General features: G+C 42.5%; 1 protein-coding gene across 1 annotated transcript in view; it reads right to left on the reverse strand.

Annotated features, from left to right (window-relative positions):
• Positions 1-20,831, reverse strand: part of PARD6G (par-6 family cell polarity regulator gamma) — a 65,182-nt gene that overhangs the window by 33,559 nt on the left and 10,792 nt on the right. The window contains exon 2 of the mRNA XM_086609162.1: positions 18,072-18,294. Within this exon, the coding sequence (XP_086465288.1) occupies positions 18,072-18,294 (223 nt within the window). The remainder of the gene's footprint in view (positions 1-18,071; positions 18,295-20,831) is intronic.

A 20,831-nucleotide genomic window follows, 5' to 3' on the forward strand; every position in this document is an offset into this window, starting at 1 on the left:
CATGCTTTCAGGAGGGTTTGCTTCTCTGCCCTGAAACAGCAGCCTCCTTCAGTCCCACTCATCACATAGGGGCACTCAGTTTTCAATGAGGCCACCTTTCCTTTGGTTGTGAGTCATCACTGAAGGACTGAGGTTAGCCTCTGGAAACCACCGATATTCTTCCTTCCTGTAATGCTTGGTGATAGAGCCCATACAAAGTTCTGAAGAAAAATCTGACCCCAGAGGGCATGCATTTGTTGGCTGTCACCTGGCAAACCTTTTTGATGCACAGATACCTGCGTTAACACTGCTAAAGAACTGTTCACACCACGTATGCTAGAAAAATCTAGGTGTAGTAGAGCAAATAACTGTTTATAGCATAGTGAATATCTGGTACTAGCCACACATTGTAATTCCCTTCCACTTCCTCCCCCAAAAAGAGGGCATAACACAGGGGAAAAAAAACCCAAACATGTAGTTCTGTTAGTTTACCCCTGGCATGCCAAGGCCAAGGGCATTGCTCTCTCGTCCATGGCAAGACAGCTGCTCTCCCAGCCCACTCCAGACATTGGGCGCAGGAATCTGAGCTTGGCACCACGCTAACCCAACTATGTGGCTTCTGGAGCAAAACCAGCTCATGTACAGCCAAGAGAGCACAGAAGCAGCCAAAATGCAACTGCCTGTACCACTGTCTGTGCAACTAGGCCCTTAGATACTCATTCTGCTTGCGTTTTCGAAGTTTTTTTCCTTGGTAACTACGAAGACTAGACAACTTGCAGAGACGCCGCAGAAGTCAACCACAGGCTCTAGAAGCAAGGGCTTTGCAAATAAAAACACCCAGCATTGCCAGAGCTAAATAAAGCAGTTGAAGTTTACCTAACTAGAAGTATGTTAACTATAACATACTTTCTCGGAATCACTGTTTTGTTCTTTGAAGCTATGAGCAACAACACGTGTCACAGTGTCGTCTCCCCAGCCTAGATGGAGGAAATATCCTCTGCTACTTTAATTTTCTCCTCCTTGAGTTTTTCCTTGAAAGTCTCCACCCCCAACACCGCATTCCCATCTATCCACCCCCAAGCACTTGGACTAAATTAAGCCAAAAATCAAAGACAGCTGATTATTTATTAAACAAACAGGATACATTTTGTCTTTGGTAGAATTGAGCACTCCTGGTAGCTGTAAGACTTTAAACTTTATTTGGAAAGGGGGGCATGGGGGGGAAAGGAAGGAAGCAATGTTTCACTTTAGGAGAGCACACTGAGAAGTTATTTTGCTTAAAAGCCATCTGCCTATAAAATGAAACTGTACACGCATGTAAGACCTAACAAGCTATAAACAAGCATCAATAGCAACACTCATATTTCAGTGATAATGGCCGGCTTTGATGACGTTTCTTTAGACTACCCTCCCCTTCAAACCATTTTCAACTCTCTCAACTCCTGTCAAGCCCATCTCCCACATCTACCAATTAAAGGAAGAGGCAGAAATTGGAATTAATGGGGGTGCAGGGAGGGAGCTATAGCACGCTTTGTTTCTGTGCCAGAAGCTTTACCAGGATGCAGAGAGGTCCCTAACAAACAGGAGCCAGCAACACGTGCAAATGAAAAGAAGCCACAGTTATGTACACCGAAAAGCATTCCTAAATTTTTCCAGAGAAATTCTGAATACTTTGTTTCCTGTGAGAAAATGAACATTTGACTAGTGATCTCCTAATCAGGAAACAGACACGTCAGGTATTTCTAGAATGCTAATGAATGTACAGAACAGAGCCAGGATTATCTGCCGCCTGCCTCAGCTGACACCAGGGACTCCCAGCATCTGAACTCCCTCCTGCTTTTATTCAAGTCACAGTTTGCAGAAAGATCTTTTGCATGAAAACAAAACAATACACAAAGTCAGTTCCCAAAGGAATACAGAGAGCTACATGTGGAGCTACATAAAGACAGAACTTAGAAGTCACTTGCATTAGGGATTGTTTTCTTCAGCTGGTTGGGGAAAAAAGAGAAACATATCCAAGACAAGAATGTGCAATAAAATCAGATTAAGGAATGTTAGTCACTCCTGGCTTTCCCTCAAAACAGAAGTCAAAGACTTTCTGCCATTCATTCACAAGATGTCTAAACAGTGAGTCTTGCTGAAAGAAGGGGCGGGGGGAGAGGAAAGTGAAAGGAGGCAGAGAAGGTTGCTCTTCTCAACCTACTAATAAGCTCCCCAAAGTGCTTTTCCTTCGTCCGCTGCTAAAAGCCAAAACAATCCCTGCAGCATCAGCAGGCGCTGTGGTCAGGGCTGGGTCCCAGCCAGCCAAGAGTGCAAATACAGTATTAAATGCATTCATACTTTCCCACTGAGACAAAGCCTGAAAAGCCTAACCACTGCTCCTTCCTCTGTGCTGCCTCTTCCTAGTTAAGCCTCCTGATATTGCTCCTAAACAAAAATGTCCCTGACTGCTTCCATCCATGTTTACACAAGGAAAAGGCTCAGGGTCATGGGCTGGAAAAGCTGAGAAGAACAGGCACATTGCTGTGAACGTGTCCACTCTTCTTGGTATTTGGCTTAGGTACTCAGTGGCTTTGCTGTTGCGATTCGGCATCCATTTACACAAATGCCAGCGCGGTTCTCAGAGAAAGGAGGATTGTAATTGAAACCACCAAAAATAACCATTGGCATATGACACTTGTTATTTAGCACAGACCCCCTTCAGCAGTTTTCATGGTCATGATCCAGCAGACATGGTGGCAACACTCCAAAATAATGTCTCTCTCCTTTTGCTGCAAAAGGACCACGGAGCTGCACAGAGCAGCCTAGGAGAGGACCTCATGTCCCAAGCTTAATCAATTTACCACCACGCTGCATCCCAACCACAGCAGAAAATACAGACTAACACAGTTCCAGACAGAGAATTGTGCTAAGCCTTCACAAAGCCTCTCCCAGGGAGCCCTTTCCCCACAAGCGAAATGGACCTAGGCTGCTATTCCCAGCAACTGATGAGTGAAATAACTTCATTATGACACACTTGCTTAAGAACAGAATTGTTATTTAAGCAGCCAGTATCTCACCTGCCTCACAAGGTAATACAGGTACACGAGACAACACACCCAGAACACAGCTTCTCTCTTTACCTATTGAAGTGATGTGCTCTGTAGCAACTTTTCTTTGAGTGTTTTAAATGTGTCATGCTAGTGCAGAAGTTGTATACCCAACTTCTTCTGAGATAACAAAGCTGGACATAAAACACCTCCTAGCAGTTGCAGAAGCTAGTGAGCATACACAAAAAAAGCCACTGGGTTTGGTTGTTGTTTTTTGGTTTTTGTTTTTTGGTTTTTTTTTAATGAATTAAGATAATCTAAAATGAAAATTCCTCATCTCAAAGAGGCCTGGACAAAAAAGTTACTGAGTGTCTATACATGGTGACGTTTCTCTCCAAATTTAGTCACAGAGAGCAGCAGTGAGTAACATACACCCTAAGCTTCTCATAAATATATCTCAATAAATAGAAGTTGTAAGCCACACAGTTCCAAAACAGTCAAAATAAAGCTCCCTTCTTTCCTATAAACCTATGTGTAAAACTTCAGGCACAAGGTAACACATTTAGCATTTCCAGGGGGATGCACAGAGAGATGAGCACGGGGAAGATGGCTGTGGTTGTAGACTTTCTTTTAAACATCTACTTTTGCTTTGAAAATAGACAAGCACACTATGCCTGAAGAGAAGCTGTTTACCAGCTCCCAGTTTACACAACTATTGGGCAAGTGAGCTCCCACAGACATGCAGGTTTTTGTCTTGCACTGGTCACGTCAGATCCTCTGAGCTGTCAGACACAACCACCAGACATAAGGACTCAATATCTTCTAAGCCAATTTGGAGGAACAGTTCTGTTCCTTGGAGTCTTTATAGGGTTTGAATTGAACCTGGCACCTCAGCTTTGAATCTCATCATCCTCCAATGGTCCTGGTCTGCTGCCTATTTGGATTGTTACTGGTCATTGCCCCCTCAGGAGGGCAAGGAATCAGTGCACAATAAGAGCAGCAGAGCATAGCAGCCGTATCATGCTGGTGCATGGAAAGACCAAGAGAAAATGACAGACAGCAAACAACTTCAAAAAACGGTGGAACTCTGCGTCTGCCAGTTTGAGGGTTTTTTAAAATCAAAGTAAACAACCCAAAGTATATGTGTGTTCTGAGCAGATTACCCATTGTAAGTATTTCAAACTCAATAGCTGGGAACTGTTTCCCAGCTAACGTAGATTCCCAGTTGAAGGTGCACTAGATAACACATTCAAACTCTTTAGTTCTTTTTTTTCCTCATTTTATCATTAAAAATAACTAACTGGCATGGGATCTAAGTGTCTTAAAAAATACTTGATGATTTTTTTCCATCAAGAAAAGCTTAGCAGGCCAGTGCAAAAACAGCTGATCCAGCTCTTCGCAGAATGATAAAGAATTAGGCACATAACTTGTCCATCACAAAAGAAAAAAAAAGAAAAAAAAAAGAAAGCTTACCCACCTTCAGCTGTTGGGAAAGCAGAATTTGCAAGTTGCAAAAGCTCACATGCTTTATCATGGAAACAATTACATTATTCAGGAGTGCCTAGTGGCAGTGACTCTGCCACCACACTGGCAGACACATCACTTGTGTGAAGTAGTAGCTGGGTAATCATCAGTCTCCCACCCTCTGTTTCCAAAAGAAACACCATTCTGAACAGTGAAAAGAAGAGCTCCCCACAGAAGCACTACAACGCAAGCAAAGTCAGGTGCTGTATTTCAGTAGCTCTGTTCTTCCACACCGTACAGCAGAACTTGTCTTATTTCACTGACATCCAAGCTGCCAAGAATTGCTGTTGAGATTTAGATAGATGTAACAAGTATAGATAAATACTACATGCAACCACTCTGTTTCTTCTCAGTGCCATTCACATAGATAAAAAGCTGAACGGAATTCTCTACTTTACTACCGAGTTCAACACACAGCCTCCCTGTGATGTCTTCCCTGGTAGAGTGTCTCCAAAAGCTGTTCTAGCCAGACAGCAAGATACTGAGATACCAGCTCCTTAGGCCTCTCACATTGCTGTTCAGGACAGCTACTGTTTCTGCATACGCATTGCAGTTGGTTGCAAACACTAAGTGCTATAAAGAAACAGTTACTCTGATTATTTGTTTTTAAATGATTCATGTTTTAACTACACAAAATAAAAAGTCTTGAGGCAAAAGGTGCAGGAAGGGAAGTTTTGCAGACGGAGTATGTGAATTCAGAACCCAAGTCCTTACTCGGTTCTTTTTCAAAGCCAGTGAGACTTTGCCATTTTTTTCAGTTCTTTCTCCATCTTTCCCATAGAGGTTTATAATTTTCTGTGCGTTCTCTCTTCCTCTACTTTTTAAATTGTACTAAAACTTTCTGTTTGTGGGTAGGTAGATTCTGGAAGAAACCTCAGCAATAGGAAGACTGGAATCTCAGAGCCACTAGACCCCTTCCTGCAAACTAACACAGCAGCCAAGTGCTCATTGAAAGTTACGTGCAACGTGAGCCCAAAGGACCCAGACTGCATCTGCACAGGGACAAGACTTCCCCTTTGATCCCAAAGTCTGCCCTTGTGCTCTGCACCAAAGCACACCGCCTCTGGTATGGGACCAGCTCACAAAGTCCATCCGCATGCACTGTAGCCAAGCGCCACATTCAAGAGGAGAGGGATTCATTCACTGCACTGATGAACAAGCATTCCTGATTTATTTTAGGTTGCATGAAAGCTAATAACATAAGGAAAACTTGTGTTTTCCTTGAAAGAGTATGAACACTAAGAGTCAGGAACTATGTCTCTGTAAGACAGCAGGAGCCAAATCTGAGTAAGAGACTGCCAGCTGCACAGCACTGAGCATGAGCACGCTCTGCTCCGTGAGCCGTGCCAGTCCGCATGAGCTGACACAGTCCCATCACGCAAGACGAATGCAAGGCCATGGTAGAGCCTTCGTGCACCTTACAGACACGGGACTGCACCAAGCTGCCTTTATGAACCTTTGAACTTCAGCATGACCACAGAAATACCTCCAGCAGCATTCCTCTACAGTCATCCCACTTCAGCAGGGATGCAACTACTCCTTGTTATTTCTGTGTGCAAGCAGCTACTCAGCAATACATGTTGCTGACACTGACGTGCCTTGTAGTGCCAGGAGGTCTTTAAGGCAGGGAAACCTGGTTTGCTGGAATTGCTCAGTCCACACCAATTGTAAGAGAGCCACCATGGAAGTGTACCATTCCGCAAGTGATAGTAAGCAATCCAGCTAACCAGGCAGTGAAACAAATTCCTCTCATGGTTGCTGCTGATGCACATGCAGGAGTATTTTCTTCAGACTTCTCTCTTTCAGCTCTCCTGGGACAACCACTAGGAACTGAAGTGGTCTGAGACAGAGGCAATAACATTTCTGAAGACAGATGGAGCTAGTGACTCTGATTTTCCAAGATAAGCACCACACACCCCAAAACCAGACCAACAAGACTCAAGAGCATGCTACCCACACACTGTATGACATCCATCAGGGTAGAAAGGCACCTGCACCACACTCTGCAGCTCCAGTACTTCCTCATGATGCAATATGGCTCTGGGAACTCAGGATGCAACTGGTGAGAGGAAGGGTGTGGGACAAAGTCACCACTTACCAACTGAACTGGGACCAGCTGAGGTACAGTGCTGAAAAAAAAAAAACACTCAGGGAAATACTGCTGCCCAGCCTTTCCCCAGGCATCCAGAGGTAGGACAAGTTAGTTGCAGGGATGATTTCCACGTGGTCTGGGGTTCAACCCTGGTGAAGCCCACTATAAGACAGGGCTTTGTGCATACCTCCAACACCACCCTTCCTTCTTGCTCACCACCACTATGCATTTCCCAGGGCTCATGCAGATGACACGTACCCTTGCTGAGGGTCATCTCAGCAGAGGAAGCCAAGTTTGTTGCAGCAAGCTGTTTCCTGTGATCTGCAACCCATGAGTTGGCTCCTGTGGCCAGCTGCTTCTGGGAATGTTTCAGGGAGGGGAGATGGGTTTTGAGGTACTGCCAAGCCACTTGCCACAGCAGCACATGTTAAATCACAATGGATATCCAGCCTGCAGCTTCTCCCAGCACTCTCCCTCTCCTCTCCATCCCTTCTGGATGACATGGCACACCCGAGATGAGCTAAAACATCTCCCCCTACCCCAGAGTGCCCTGCAGTGTGGTATAACAGAAATCAGCATATAGCAATGAACAACCTCTAACACAGAACCTGTATTACAGCCCATAGGTACCATACTTCTTCATGACACCATATGTCCCGTGTCCCCTGTAAGGTGACTGGGAAGCTGTACATTTGGCAAGGAGAGGCGTGCTATGGTATGGTAGCCAAACAGATCAAGGAGGGAGAAATTAAATCCCCCTTAAAGCAAAATACAGCACAGGCCAGAGCTGTTCTAGGAGACAGGCTGGGACCCTCAGGGCAGCCTGCAGACAGCTATTCAGTTCCTCTCTTTCAGTGCAAGAAACGTTAATGCACGAAATTCTAAATCTAGACAAGAGCTGCCAGGTAACACTGTCTTGTGGCCTTTGAAGTCAGACAAAAACAGGGAAGGCAAAATTCTGCAATACTTCCACCAGCACCTTTGCATCCACAAGCAAAAGGCAAGAGATTGGAAGACTGAAATTAAACAAAAATTTTCCAGTTTTTTAAAGTCAAGGCCCAGTGCAGGCACAGATATCTTGAAGAGGTCAGAAAGGCACTAGCCACACAATTACTGAAATCAACTAAACCAAAAACCAATCTGATGTGCCTCTGGGCTTGGCCTATTTACACAAGAGGTGTTAGCCAAATCTAGTGAAAATCATGACCAGAATTAGCATTTTCAGTCACGCTTGCAAACGTAAAGCTCGCTAGCAAATCAACAGCAGCACTATCTGCACCTCAATTATTGTCTGTCCAGAGAGAAACCCTTGGGATGCAACCTTTCAGGTACAACAAGGTGATAAATGGAGACTCACATGGATAAGTAACTCCCTCATGAAGCAACCTAATGGATGAAGAAACAACTTTTCAACCATAGCACTATAGGATCTAAGTTCAGTTTGACACTGGAAACAAGAATCTCACATTTTGACAGAGGTACAGGTAAAAACCACCATGAAGATTTCATCTGTCACTTTAAAGACAATTCAGGATTGAGTGATCCCGTACCACTGCTTGAAGTGTAAGTGTGAAGTTGGCTCCCTGAATGCTACCCTCTCCTCTAACACTCAGGCAAAAGTTTTAAAAGCAATGAGTACATTGCAGAAGTGTCCAGTGCACTTTTTAGTGATTAAGGAGTAATGCAGGCAGGGCAGACGTTGTCACCCCTCCCATTATTGATACACAGCTAAGAATTGCTCTGAAAGAAAATTTTAAAAACGTTTTGTTGCATACTGTACTCCAGATGTGCTATGCTTTTCTTTTTTCCCCTCTACAAAGAATAAGACATGTTAGAATTAAGCAGCTTCAAGGACTGCAAGCTTAGGGAACTTTTCTTGTTGCTAGCCACAAAGACACTACCCTTGAACTTGTTTATGGGCTCTATTATAAAGCATTCATTTATTCATCCAGATTCTTGCAGTTTGGGGGGAATTCTTTCTGAAACTTCATGGTTTTCTAGCTAATACAATGTGTTTTTCCCCTTCCCTTTGCCTTAAATGCCAGCTGCATTTAAAACTAGACCTTAGTAAGTACACAAAAGCAAAAATGTAAAGATTACATTTGTAAGCAAAATCACTGCATCTTCTGGATACAAATTACTAAAACTACCAAACTGCTTGGCAGAATGAAAATGAAGCAGCAATAAAGAAGGCTAATAAAGCAAACAGACCAGTTGCCATCAGTGTCCAACCTGAGGTCATAACTGACAGATCTCCTCTTAGCACACCTCAGTGGCATTCACAGATGAGGAAAACAGCTTTAGGCCTTTTCAAACCCTCAGCTGGTGCCTCAGCTTTAAAGGAAACAGTCATGTTCACCTACAGCAGCTGAAGAGGCACAAAAGGCTGTATCGGAGCTCGCTGCCACCAGCAGCCTTGCAGCGCCCTCGCCATGCCACCACGGTGCCTTCCACCAACTCTGCTGGATTCCAGCTCTCCAACTTCCAAAGACACCAGGCAGTATATAATTTCTTATTCATATGTAAATTCAAATTAAATAAACGTTCTCCTTCAAAATTTCACAATGTTTATTTTTTTTAAATAAACTCCTCTATTATTTCTAATGCAAAGGGCTAATCAAAGAAAACAAATTGGCCTAAGACCCACAGTTTTTCCTCACTAATTGCTATTTCCATACTTGCTCTGTCACTGCCACTCCACCCCACTGATGCCAACGTTCTCCAACCCTTCTTCTAGCACTTGGAGTAAAACAGGCATCAGCACCTGCATGTTTTCACCTAACACATGCTCCCCTGCCCTGTGAGTGACAGCAATTAAAAGACTAAGGCAAGGAACAGAAAGTAGAGAGCTGAAAGGAAGAAAAAGCAATAAACGGGAGAAAGAAGCGGAGTAGAAAAAAAAATACCAAAAAAAATACAAAAAAATTAAGCGGGTGGGGAGGAGACAAGTGGTGTAGAAGTTGTTCATAGGAAGTTTTCAGAGGTTACTTCATGTCAGCATATGGCAGGGGACTGAAGAGCAAGAACAACAGTGAAGTTTTCTAGGTTAATAGTTTCCTTAATATTCCCACAGGATTCTTTGCTACTCTAAACATAGGGCAGAGGAAAAAAATAAGATTCGAGTAGATCATCATCAGGGGCAAGTTCAAGAAAGAGTTCTTTCAACCTCCCCCAAAGCACTTTCTCTCTCAAGTTGAAAAATATCCAGAGCTCTTACGCAGTATTAATGCTGACACTCACATTTAAATTTAGAGCGTGCAATCCCAACAACGCAGGCAGTCTCAAGACAAAAGAGGAGCTTTCAGTCACTTAAAAAAAAAATAATGGTTTGAGTTGAGTAATATTTGTTCAGTTACATTTTGAGTTAATTTTTCAATGCCTACTACAAACACCTAGCAGAAACTTCCTTTACTGCATGCTTGCTTTAGTGCAAGAGTCTACCAATTGAGTTGTCATAAGCCCTTTAGTGTACTTAAGAAATTTAGAATACTTCACAAATTTAGCAGAAAGCCTGTTCCTGAAGGTCTGAATCTTGAGTTACTGTTTGCATCTGTATTGCGCTATCTAACCCTCCCTCACTACATGAAAGCTACTCTGAGCTTGTGAGGTCTCTTCAGGTAAAATCTGGTGTCAAAGAGGAGACTGTCAAGTGCATTTCATTATTATCTGTGCATTGTACTTGTTTCCATCACTTACAGAAGGGAAATGACAGCTAGGCACAACAGGAAAAAACCTGAGCCATGAGCAGGAAACAGAATCTCTTGTTTTGACTACTAAGGTAAGGAAAGATAAATAGTGGAAAATTCCCTCATATGGACCTTAGCAGAGTCTTCCTCATCACTGTTTTTATAAGGTTGAGCCACCAGTAAGAGCACCTTCACTATCTTAAATAAAAAGGGTCAGACCAAGGAAGAAAACAAGAAATATTTTTACTTGAGACTATCTTTAAGTAGACATAATTGGAGGGTTCTTCCATTTTGCTTGTTTAAGTTCTGTCAGAGCAGCAATCTGCAACTGTAAGACAACAAACAGGAGTCTGGAGGGACAGAAGAGAGTGGTTATTTGCTTTTTCTTATGTAGGTTACCAGCTAAAGCAAAGCATGGAGTTGAGTAGAGGTTCCTATTAAAGGCTGCACAAGTTCCCACTGCAAACAAGTTTTTTTTTTTACTCTAAATTCAGCAGAATACGTAGTGCTGGCACCAGCTTGATGCAATTTTTAAGAAGCATCAACTGTTAAAGTCTATTTTTATTATTAACTTATTTGTTTATGTGTTTTTATTATTAAGTTATTAAACTTTGAAACTGAAACCTAATCCCACATGGGTTTAACACAGAAGTGCAACAAACATTTGCTGCCCATGATGGAACAGCAGCATTTTTGCCAGGCTTGTTCCTTGCCTTACTGTGCACCGCAACTACTAATATTTACGCAGTGCACATTTCTGAACAATTCCCACTATCAGTTATCGATCGACTCTATAAAGCCTATCTGTAGGCTATGGTATTTCCACACGCTTTCCCCTCCTTTCACTGAAAATTCTTGCTTACCAGGTGTTCTGGCTGCACTTAAAGTAATCAGTGATGAAAATCAAATATCCTCATACTCTAAAAATGGAGTTTTCAAGGACAGAAGCAGCCCCGTGCCGGCTCTGCTCAGCCATCAGGTATCACTAACTGTGCCAGCAACAAAATCTAAGGCTGTTCTGTGTTTATGTCTGACAAGCTAGATAAAACATGTTTTTAAAGATGCTTAATAAAGTAGTTGAAAGATAATGATTATCCAGTCTCATCATTTGCACATGAAAGGTGGTGCAGAGAAGTTACAGTAATTGGTTGCCAGACTTCACTGGAACAAACAGCTGCATTTTACTTATCTTCAGATATCAAAGGACTTGAGTGGGACAAGGATTACTTGGCTTGACAACCATTCAAAGACCCCTCCAGCTCAAAACCAGAGATGTTTCTGAGGAAAATCATGAACGGATTAAAGTTAAGCCTAGCAGCAATTCCTATTATATTAGCATGAAATCTAGCACCATCCCCTAATCTTGTCAAAGCTAAGACAAGACACTTTGCCTCCTTTCCAAATACAGTGGCGCTGAACGTTTCCAAAGGCTACAAGCAGACAAGTTCTTTCTCCCAGGAAGCAGAGGCTTCACGACAGTGTTAAGTTGCTTTAAATCTTCTGTGGTCCTGCCCATCCCATGCTAGCTCCTCACTCAAACAGCCAGTTTTCTGCCGAATTGCTGGCTCAGAGAGCTCAACCCCTGGGTCACACCAGCATCAGGGTAGTAGCCCTCCGACAGTCAGAACAACAGGAAAGCCAAATCCTCCAGTGAGTTACTACGAGCATTAGAAAAGCTTCTTCTCCCCTCCCACTATCCTCTTATACAGAGCAAATAAACTGAATACCTCAAGTGACCTTCTCTGCACCCTTTATTTTATTCCCTCAAACTCATATAAAACCATTACAAAAATCTATGCAGGTCAACCAAGAGCAAGACCAGAAGCAGTTCAGTATTTTCCCTCAACATGTGCTGCAACCTGCTTTGTTATTTAATGTATCAGACGCCTTTAACAAGAACAGTAAAATGACATTGTTCTTGTTTGGAAATACAACATTTTGAGAAGGTGAAGTCAATGCCTGTGCTGTAAATTAAACAGGAAGGTTACTGAAGAACCAAAAAGAAGATGTGAAAGACTTAAACTCAAACTTTTCCAAATGTACCCGCTCTAGAAGGCTGAGCAGAGAATTAAAGGTTTTAAGTAGCTAGAAATAGGTTTCATGTTAGTTGCTGCCTCAAAGCCAGTTTTTGTGTTTAACACATGTGGTTAGACAGCCAACCACCATTCCTGGGGATTATCTGCTTAGAGAAGGAAAGACAATAAAACTACCCACCATCAGTTTTTCAGTCAGACCTGGGCATGATTCCCATTAGCACATTTTTATTTTAAAACTCGGCGTGATTGCTCAGATTTTATAATGCAAGAAAGCTCAGCACAGATGTTGGTACTTCAAGCAGAACATAACTTTGCCAGGTAAATAACAAATTGCAGAGTTATGAACTGCTTCTGAACATACAGAATATGTTGCAAAGCACAATACACTAAATTTTCCAGAGTTTAAATACACTAAGTAACTGCATGCAGTTGAAGAAACAACAGCATCTTCCAATCTTTAATTTAATGTAAATTAAAAGAAGCCAAATGCAAAACCAACTAGGTAAATGCCCATTTTTCCCTGTTGATTTTGAATCAAGCTTTAAGTGAGAACTGACAGTAGACAGCAGCTTTAACCACTCAAGGGAAAAAAAAGCAATGACTGGTGTTCAGTACTGGTTTACTGTTCCAGTAACGGACTATTAAAATGTAAGTACAAAAGAAGAAACACTTATAGCAAGTTTCTGAATACGGTACTTAATGGCTTTTACACTCTCTCAGTTTTCCAAACTGCAAAATGCAAGAAAATAGTATCAGAAGACATCAGCCATCTTCATCTTCAGGCCACCTCAATTAACAGCTGCAGTTCCTTTGTGTCATTTACTAAATTATGTAAGGCCCTGTTTCAGTCAGCTGTAGAGTGTTTTATTGTTATTTGCTGTTAGAATGCTCTTCAGCTTCTTCAGGTTTTTTGCCTTTTATGTTCTTGCAATAAGTGCAGTATTTGACAAAGATACGCTGAAATACAGATCCAGCATCTGACACCCCAGCATTTCATCTGTCTCCTATTTGTAGGACACTTACAATGAAACCATCTAAACTTTTAGAAAGCTTTAAAATTAATTGACAGAAAGATTGTGAATTTGATCTAGAATCCACTTTAGGATTGACAAAGCGCCCTCACATTAATTAATTTACTGTTATTTTTATGGAAGTCACTTAAAGCAATTGTAATACACCTGCTGATTCCCAGGAACAGCAGCTGTACTCAATGCAACAGCCACATGCACAATCACAGTCTCTGCTGACACTGTAGGTGTTGTCAAGATTGCCTGAACATTTAAGTTAAGTTTGTTATTTCTCCAAATCCCAACTCCTTCAAGTTTTCCTTGAGAATTGTTCTGCTGAGGGATACATTTGCATCAGATCTATAGGAACAAGGCCACTTGCTGAATCTCAGACCAAGCAGAGGTCCAAAGCCTCAAACCACTATCAGGATATACCTTCATTTGTGATGGGGACAAAACAAAAAGGCTTCCCAGAAGAATAGTTCATTTGACCCCAGTCTGGTATAAAGATGAAGCCTGACAGGCTGCTCACCACCTCTCTCATCTCCTTTGCTACTTAGGCTACAGCAGATTTTCTGTTACTGCCCATCCAAGCTCAATACACCCTAAAGACTGGTAAGAAGTTAAAGTCTGGTCATCAGCAGCCTCCATCACTTCTCCCAGAATCAGAATCATTAGTCTGGATTTAGAGTTGCGCGCTCACCATTAGAGCCAAATATCACTTTCTGTACTTTAACGTCTCAGTCCTGGATCTACCTCTCTTCCTTGGAAAAAAGTGCTGCACAGAGTACTTACAGGGTTGATCAGCATGTTCATTTCTCTGAGTCTCTAAACTCCTAGGATAAACACATCATAGTAGGTAACTCAAGCAAAAGAGGAGAAATCCTGAAGTCTGTTACCTGGTAGACCTTCACTTACATCCTTATGCCCCACTTGCAAAGTTCAAGGAGTCGTTTCAGGCAGGTTTACAATGAAGAACTCATTATAACTCTGCTATTTGTTCCATTCTATTTAAGAGCCTCCAATACCACCTGGTTTGAACACACACTCTGCCTCTGGGAGATAGGCATTAAAGCAAAACTTGATAACATCATTCTGTTTAACCGTACACAGAAAAATGTAATGTATTCACAGTATGTAATACTCCTTCCAGTTTTTCTGTTCTTTGTTTTTGCTTGAATTCATAGCTTACACTTAAATATTTTTGCAGTATTCAAAAGACTGTCTCAAGTGCTGTAGTTTAAATCGGACACAGAACAAACGAAGTCTTGAAAAAATTATGACCAACTGCATCATCAGATAAGCTCTTCCTTCATGCAGGTCTTGGCTAGAGTACAAGAGTTCAGTTATTATGGAGCAAGTCAAACACATCCATAATTCCTTGCATTGTTCTAAGGTCTTTGGAACATCCGTCCCTTCTCCAGCAGCAGGCACCTTCCCTAGAGAGTTCCGGCTATGTCTGATATCAGTTACAGCCAAGTGAATAAAATCTTGGGCTCAAAGCATCAGCTGATATAAATCACTACTGTGCTAATGAAGTCAAAAGAGCCACATCAGTTTACAACACAGGACATGACCCATACTTGCAGCCTGGGAAAGCAAGTCAAAGGAAAACTGCCTTTTCTTTTTATAGCCTAGTTCTCTAATTAGGATTTTTGTCTGCACTGTAATTCGGTATTGGAGAGAAAAAGAAAAAAAAAAGCAAAGAGCACCACATACTTTCAGCAGATGGATCACTGAGCTATAAAAACTTGTTGTAGCTGAGTACTCAAACATAACCTGCAAACATCCCACAGCCTTCAAGACTCCAAAAAGTATGAACAGTAATTGTTGCCGGCACACTGGGAATGGCAATTCAGGTCCTTAGTAAAAAGGCTGGCTAATAAGCACTGACATCCCCTGCCTGGAGAGGGAAGAGCTACTGGAATCCTGAAAAATCTGGGGCTCAGGAGACTTGAACGAAAAGGAGGAAGCAGAATAAAACAGTCATCCCATACCTGAACACCAACCTGACATGTAACAGTCCAGGCCATGAGCATGTGGCTTACCTCTGGGGACAAGTCAACTTTTTTGACTTGAAAAAGTGCAAGACTAGGCTCAGATAAAAAAACAACTAGGCAAACAAAAATGAAACTAGCAAATTATAGCTTTATTATTGTACAAAGTGTAAGTTACCTATTTGGCAGCCCTGGGAACAAATAGTTAAGCTGTTTTAACACGACTGTGTAATTTACTCGACAAGAGGAAGGATAGCCCAGCTATAAACTAGGAAAACAGATGACTAATGATGCAGTTGATGAACAGTTTACTCTGCTAGAAAAAGACCTGAACTTCAACTATTCAGTCCTTCCATGCCTGCATACTTCCGCCCAGTTCTCTCAAACCCTCCCTACTCTACAACACCGTGAGAACAACCCTTGGCAGCCACCTCCCAGGACTTCTCCCACTGAAGGGCAGTGATCCCTGACCCAACAGGCTAGAGAGTCCACACTCTGCAGTCTCCTTCAAAGTCACAGAAGAGGACCAGCCTCATATTTTACTAGCATCCCTGTCAGGTTAATTTCCTGCCTCTGAAGTCAGAGTTTAGGGTGTGAGCTGAAGCACTGCAGGCACACCACATTCCCCGGAACGGCACAATGATTTCTTGGTGCTAGTCACCTTGTTCTCTTGTGCAGGTCTCCAGCAGAAGGATCAGCATTGCTCTGTCACCCCAGTCTGAAGACAGGAAAAACAGTGGGGGTATGATGGAGCAAAGCAAGAAGAGACAAACAATACTTCAGTAGTTCCTAGTATTGTCAAAGGGAACAACGTCTAAAGGCTTCTTCTCAGAAAAAGAAATGGATGTGATTGTCTGGGAGCATCCACAAGTGTGAATTTCAAATATTAACCCTTAGGAGTCCCATATTAAAGGTACCATTAATCAAAGGTACAGGCCAGAATTTACTGTTCCCTTCAACTTTATAGAGGGAGCGCAGAACGTGTGCTGGGAAAGCTTTCAGGCTTTGCCACACGTGAGGAGACATGGGCCTATCTTCCTTCTTGTATGAGCTTCCTTTCTTGTCAGCATGATTATTTCCACTGAGCAACAGGTAAAACAAAAGATTTTTTTAAAAGGAAATACTGCATTTTTCCATTAAGGTTACAAGTTATAAACCTCCACAACTAGCGTACTTCTCCTACTGAAGAGAAGGGAGCATTTTTTTCACATGTGGTCAACAGTTTTTTCTCATTTGCCTACTTTTGTGATCAGTATTTCGGCAGCAATCCTCCTTCCAATGCAGAGTTAGGGATACTCAGTGGCTTCAGCAGTCTGCCCAAGCAGAGCAAGGATAGCTGCATTTTGAACAGGATTGATCCAGAGACATGAATAAACTCAAACTGATGCAGGCATGACAAAGTCATGCAAGTGATTTCTCATGACCTGACCCACCATGAACATTCGCAAGCCCTAACAGGCATTGCAGGAAGGAGACTTAGTAGGACTTGTCATCCACCTTTGTAAATTCTGCACAAGAAGTGAGAGCTAGCAAACCCTCTCCCACAGACATTTCGACCCATCTGACAGACATACAAACAAAACAAACTACTCTGGACCTTCTTCTCCATCACCTCCTTGAGAATTTATTCCCATCTAAAAGAAGGCGGCAGCTCTGAATGGGGAGGGCCACACAGCCCTGGATGTACCTGATGACACCGAATCGAACCACACACTATACCAGCTCATACCAACGAGCAGGCTGCTAAATTTTTATCAGTAAAAATGCCCACATAGCCAAGAGTCCAGGCCAAAAAAGCTACATGACTGCTAAAAGTCTCAGATTCAGTCTCATTTCTGACTCTGCTACTGACAAGATTTTAATTCCAAAAGCCCTGTGCTGTAAATCACAACATGACTGAAAGAACTGTGGAGGTAGAGTTAACACAGCGTTAGATTTCTCTGGGATTTAAGGAGCTCTGTCGGGAAGACACCTTGCTATAAGAACCAATCCTCATTTGAAGCAACTGCCAAATGTGGTCTTTAAGGAGAAGGTTTCAGATACCTGCAATAAAAGCTTGACAAGAACAACACACAGCCACTTAAATCTGATGTCATCTTGACATTTGGGCAATCCTATCCAAGGTTTGCTTGATGATTCAAAATGGGAAGATTCAACACTCCTTAGGGTAAGGACAGAGGGGAGAATCATCATTTGTCTGTCTGCCAAGTCAACACAGTCAAACAAGACCTCATCATTTGTGACAGAACTTTTTTTTTATATAACTACATATCTGTAAACATTCACACACTCTACAAGTATGAGTCATTTGGGTATGATATGACTATCAAGATGGATAGTTAAGATTTCTAAATGTGAAGCAGTCATACAACACTAGGATCCCCTCCCTACTCACAGCTCCCTCAAACAAGCGGAGCGGTGCAGCTGGCATGCTCAAGTGATGCCATAGCACCAGCAGCACAAGGTACGCCCCCCTCAGAAAAGAAGGGGCTCCTGGTGATTCTCAGCAGTTATCCTTCAAACATGCTACAGGCACCAGCGCAGTCCCTCTACCTGCCCTGTAGTCATGCCGCTCCTGCAAGTTGTAACGAAGCACCTGAGAGGAGGAGTGAGAGGGCTTCCAGGTCCCTACATCATTTCAGCCTTTAAATGGAGGCCACAAATCCACTCTTCACCTTACCCCAGCACAGTTTGAGGCACCGAAATGAAATTGCATCTTACCTTGTCTTTGTATAAAAACCCTGAGCAGCGGATGAGCACTTGAAACAGCCTTGAAGAAGTTGTCATCATTATTAATAGGGAGAAGGTCTCCATGCACATCAGCATATCCGATCATCACCTCCAGGTTGGCTATATGATGAATGTGAAGAATTAGTTTGTAGAAGTCTTCAAACTTTCCTGGCTTGTAACGATCCAGGGAGAACCTTCTGAACTCTGCCCCAAACTGCAAAAGAAAAAAAACCCAACAGTCAAATACCACCACAGCCCAATGCTCTAGCTTGGCATTTGAACACGATGTATATCTCTCTGATAAATATAGTCACATATCGGTGCTTTCGTCTACAAATGGCCTTTTAGGTCCTCACATTAGAACATAATCATGGCTACTAAGACACCACCCTGCTTGAAAATAGATATGCTCAGTGCGCCACCTTAAAAGAAAGTGTTTTTTTTAAATATTAAGTTTTGATTAAATCCTCTAGAGGATAATTGTATTGTAGGATTTAACTTTGAAGCTCCATCATTCATTACCGTCATTTTGGGCATCCACAGAACCATTCTTCTCCAAAGCAGAAGTGTTCACTCTACTGCTTTCAAAAGAACTTACTCAACTATTCAAACAACCTTATAAAAATTCTTTGCACGTTTCCCATCAATACCACTGGGATCCCAACCACAAGACCTTTAAAGAAGTGTGGTATGCAAGTGTACAGCTTGTTATTAGGAAATACACTCACTCTACATGCCCCCTGAATTTCCTGTTATCCATAAAGGAGGAGGAGAGTTCTTATTCTAAGTCAGTTTTCATGGGTTTAATTTTTTTGTCACTCCTCTGGTTTTTATTTTTGAAGCTTTACAGACCAGTGGCTGTTAAAAAAAAAAAAAAGCGGGGGGCGGGGGGAGGTGTGTGATTTGGCACAACTGAAAATGTTATAAATCCATGAACTTATTTTAAGTAAGTCAGAAAGTGACTGACAAAAATATTTCAATAGACCTTATTTCTGATATTAGAAACCAAATATGCTATTAAGACTAGGAGGGAAAAAAAATAACACCACGGGAATTAAGACAGTGAAAAAACAGGCATCTAGTTAAACTGAATAGCTTAAATCATCTTTCTGGTATCTTTAATTTCAAATTGCATAGTACTAGTAAACTACTGTTCATCAACTGAGCCTCTAAACCATGCTAACTCATTCCTGAAAGCATGGAACCAGATCCGCTAACCCAAGAACAAGGAAGGCTGTGACTAGGATCTCATGGAAGTTCTCATTTATAAAGTCAGTCAATTTCAGGGCAAGAAACCAAAGACCAAAAAACCTAACAAGCAAACAAAGAAAAAAAAATGGGGAGGAAAAAAAAAAAAAAAAAAAATTCGAGAATTTTCTGTAGATAAATTCTTCCTCGAAATGGAGAATGACTTGCTTAGAGGTTCTCAGATGTTAAATCAACTTACACATGCAAGCCACTCTTTTGCTGAGACTAACAAAAGCATGAATCATCACCATAATCATCTTCAAGCCAAAAAAAAAAACCAAAAACCCACAACCCTACTGGCTTTGGGTGCAAGAATGTTCTCAAATTACTTCCGCAGTTTTGAAAATCCCACTCTTCAGCATCAAAGCCTAGTTGTGTTCATCTGAAAGCTTGTTTAGTCAAATTATGCTGCTTGTTTGTAATATTAACTGCTAGTTCCAGTTTGGATTTCAATTCAGAGTGCCCATCCAAATGCACAAAAGCTGAACAAACCACAGCTGGTTCCAATGGAGGAAAAACAGTCCTCCTTTGTCCTCCACCCCTGTTCCTCTCCTGAAAAATTCAAGTGCCAACTTACTTCTGTTGACACATTTCAAACTGAAAAAAAGCTTGTCTTTTTATATGAAAAGTATCTTAAAGTTTTCTTTTTCCTAGATTCAAACAAGAAGCAGCCATCTTCAAGTGATAAGTTTAACATCTACATGGTAAACTAAAGGGACAGGAACAAGATCTTTGTAGGCTTTATTTGGGGGCTGCGTCTCCAGCTCCCCACACTGGAACAGGAACACGGGATTCGGAAAAAGCACCAGGCCAGGGTATTCCAATGCCAATCCCACTGTCCACTTGATTACTGGAGAGACAGCTTGCTGAGGACCATTAGCATGCGCAGGACTTGCAAGGAAGTGGACGCTGCGCGGTCTCATCCCAGCTGGTACAACATCCATCCTAGGCCTGCTGGGCGAGCCCCTCGGTCCTGCTCCGCCTGGCACAGGCGCTGAGGCACAGCCTGGCTCCCGCACCAGGGCATCACGCTCAGCAGGAAAGAGACATGGGAAAGGAGAGAGGAGAGAAGCAAGGATGGTGATTTACACGTTGGCAGGACACAAAGTTCAGCTCCAGCTGCCACACGAGAGGAGGACAGCTGGAGAAAGGGCTGTCCCAGGGCCCCGAGCCTGCAGCTCCATCCCTGCGTGTGGACAATTACCCCCACGGGTGTGCTTGATGGGATGGCATCAGCGCAGCGTGACACGTGGGTAATGGTCCACACACAGGGAGGGAACCGCAGGCTCAGGGCGCTGAGGTCCGATGCAAACGCTGTACAGACAAAAATGAACTCCTTCACACGTTCAGGCTCAGGAAAGCCCAAGAGACAATTTCCTTCACCTCAGAACAGGACGACAATAAACAAATGCAGGTGACTTCACTTGTGCTTTTTGCGTGATGCAACCCTTTAAGGCAAGGGAGCCAGAAGGTGCTCTGCAGAGAGGAGTACGGGGAGGGAAG

The sequence above is a fragment of the Tauraco erythrolophus genome, chromosome 3, assembly GCF_009769465.1.
Source record: "Tauraco erythrolophus isolate bTauEry1 chromosome 3, bTauEry1.pri, whole genome shotgun sequence".
NCBI classification, from domain to species: Eukaryota; Metazoa; Chordata; class Aves; order Musophagiformes; family Musophagidae; genus Tauraco; species Tauraco erythrolophus.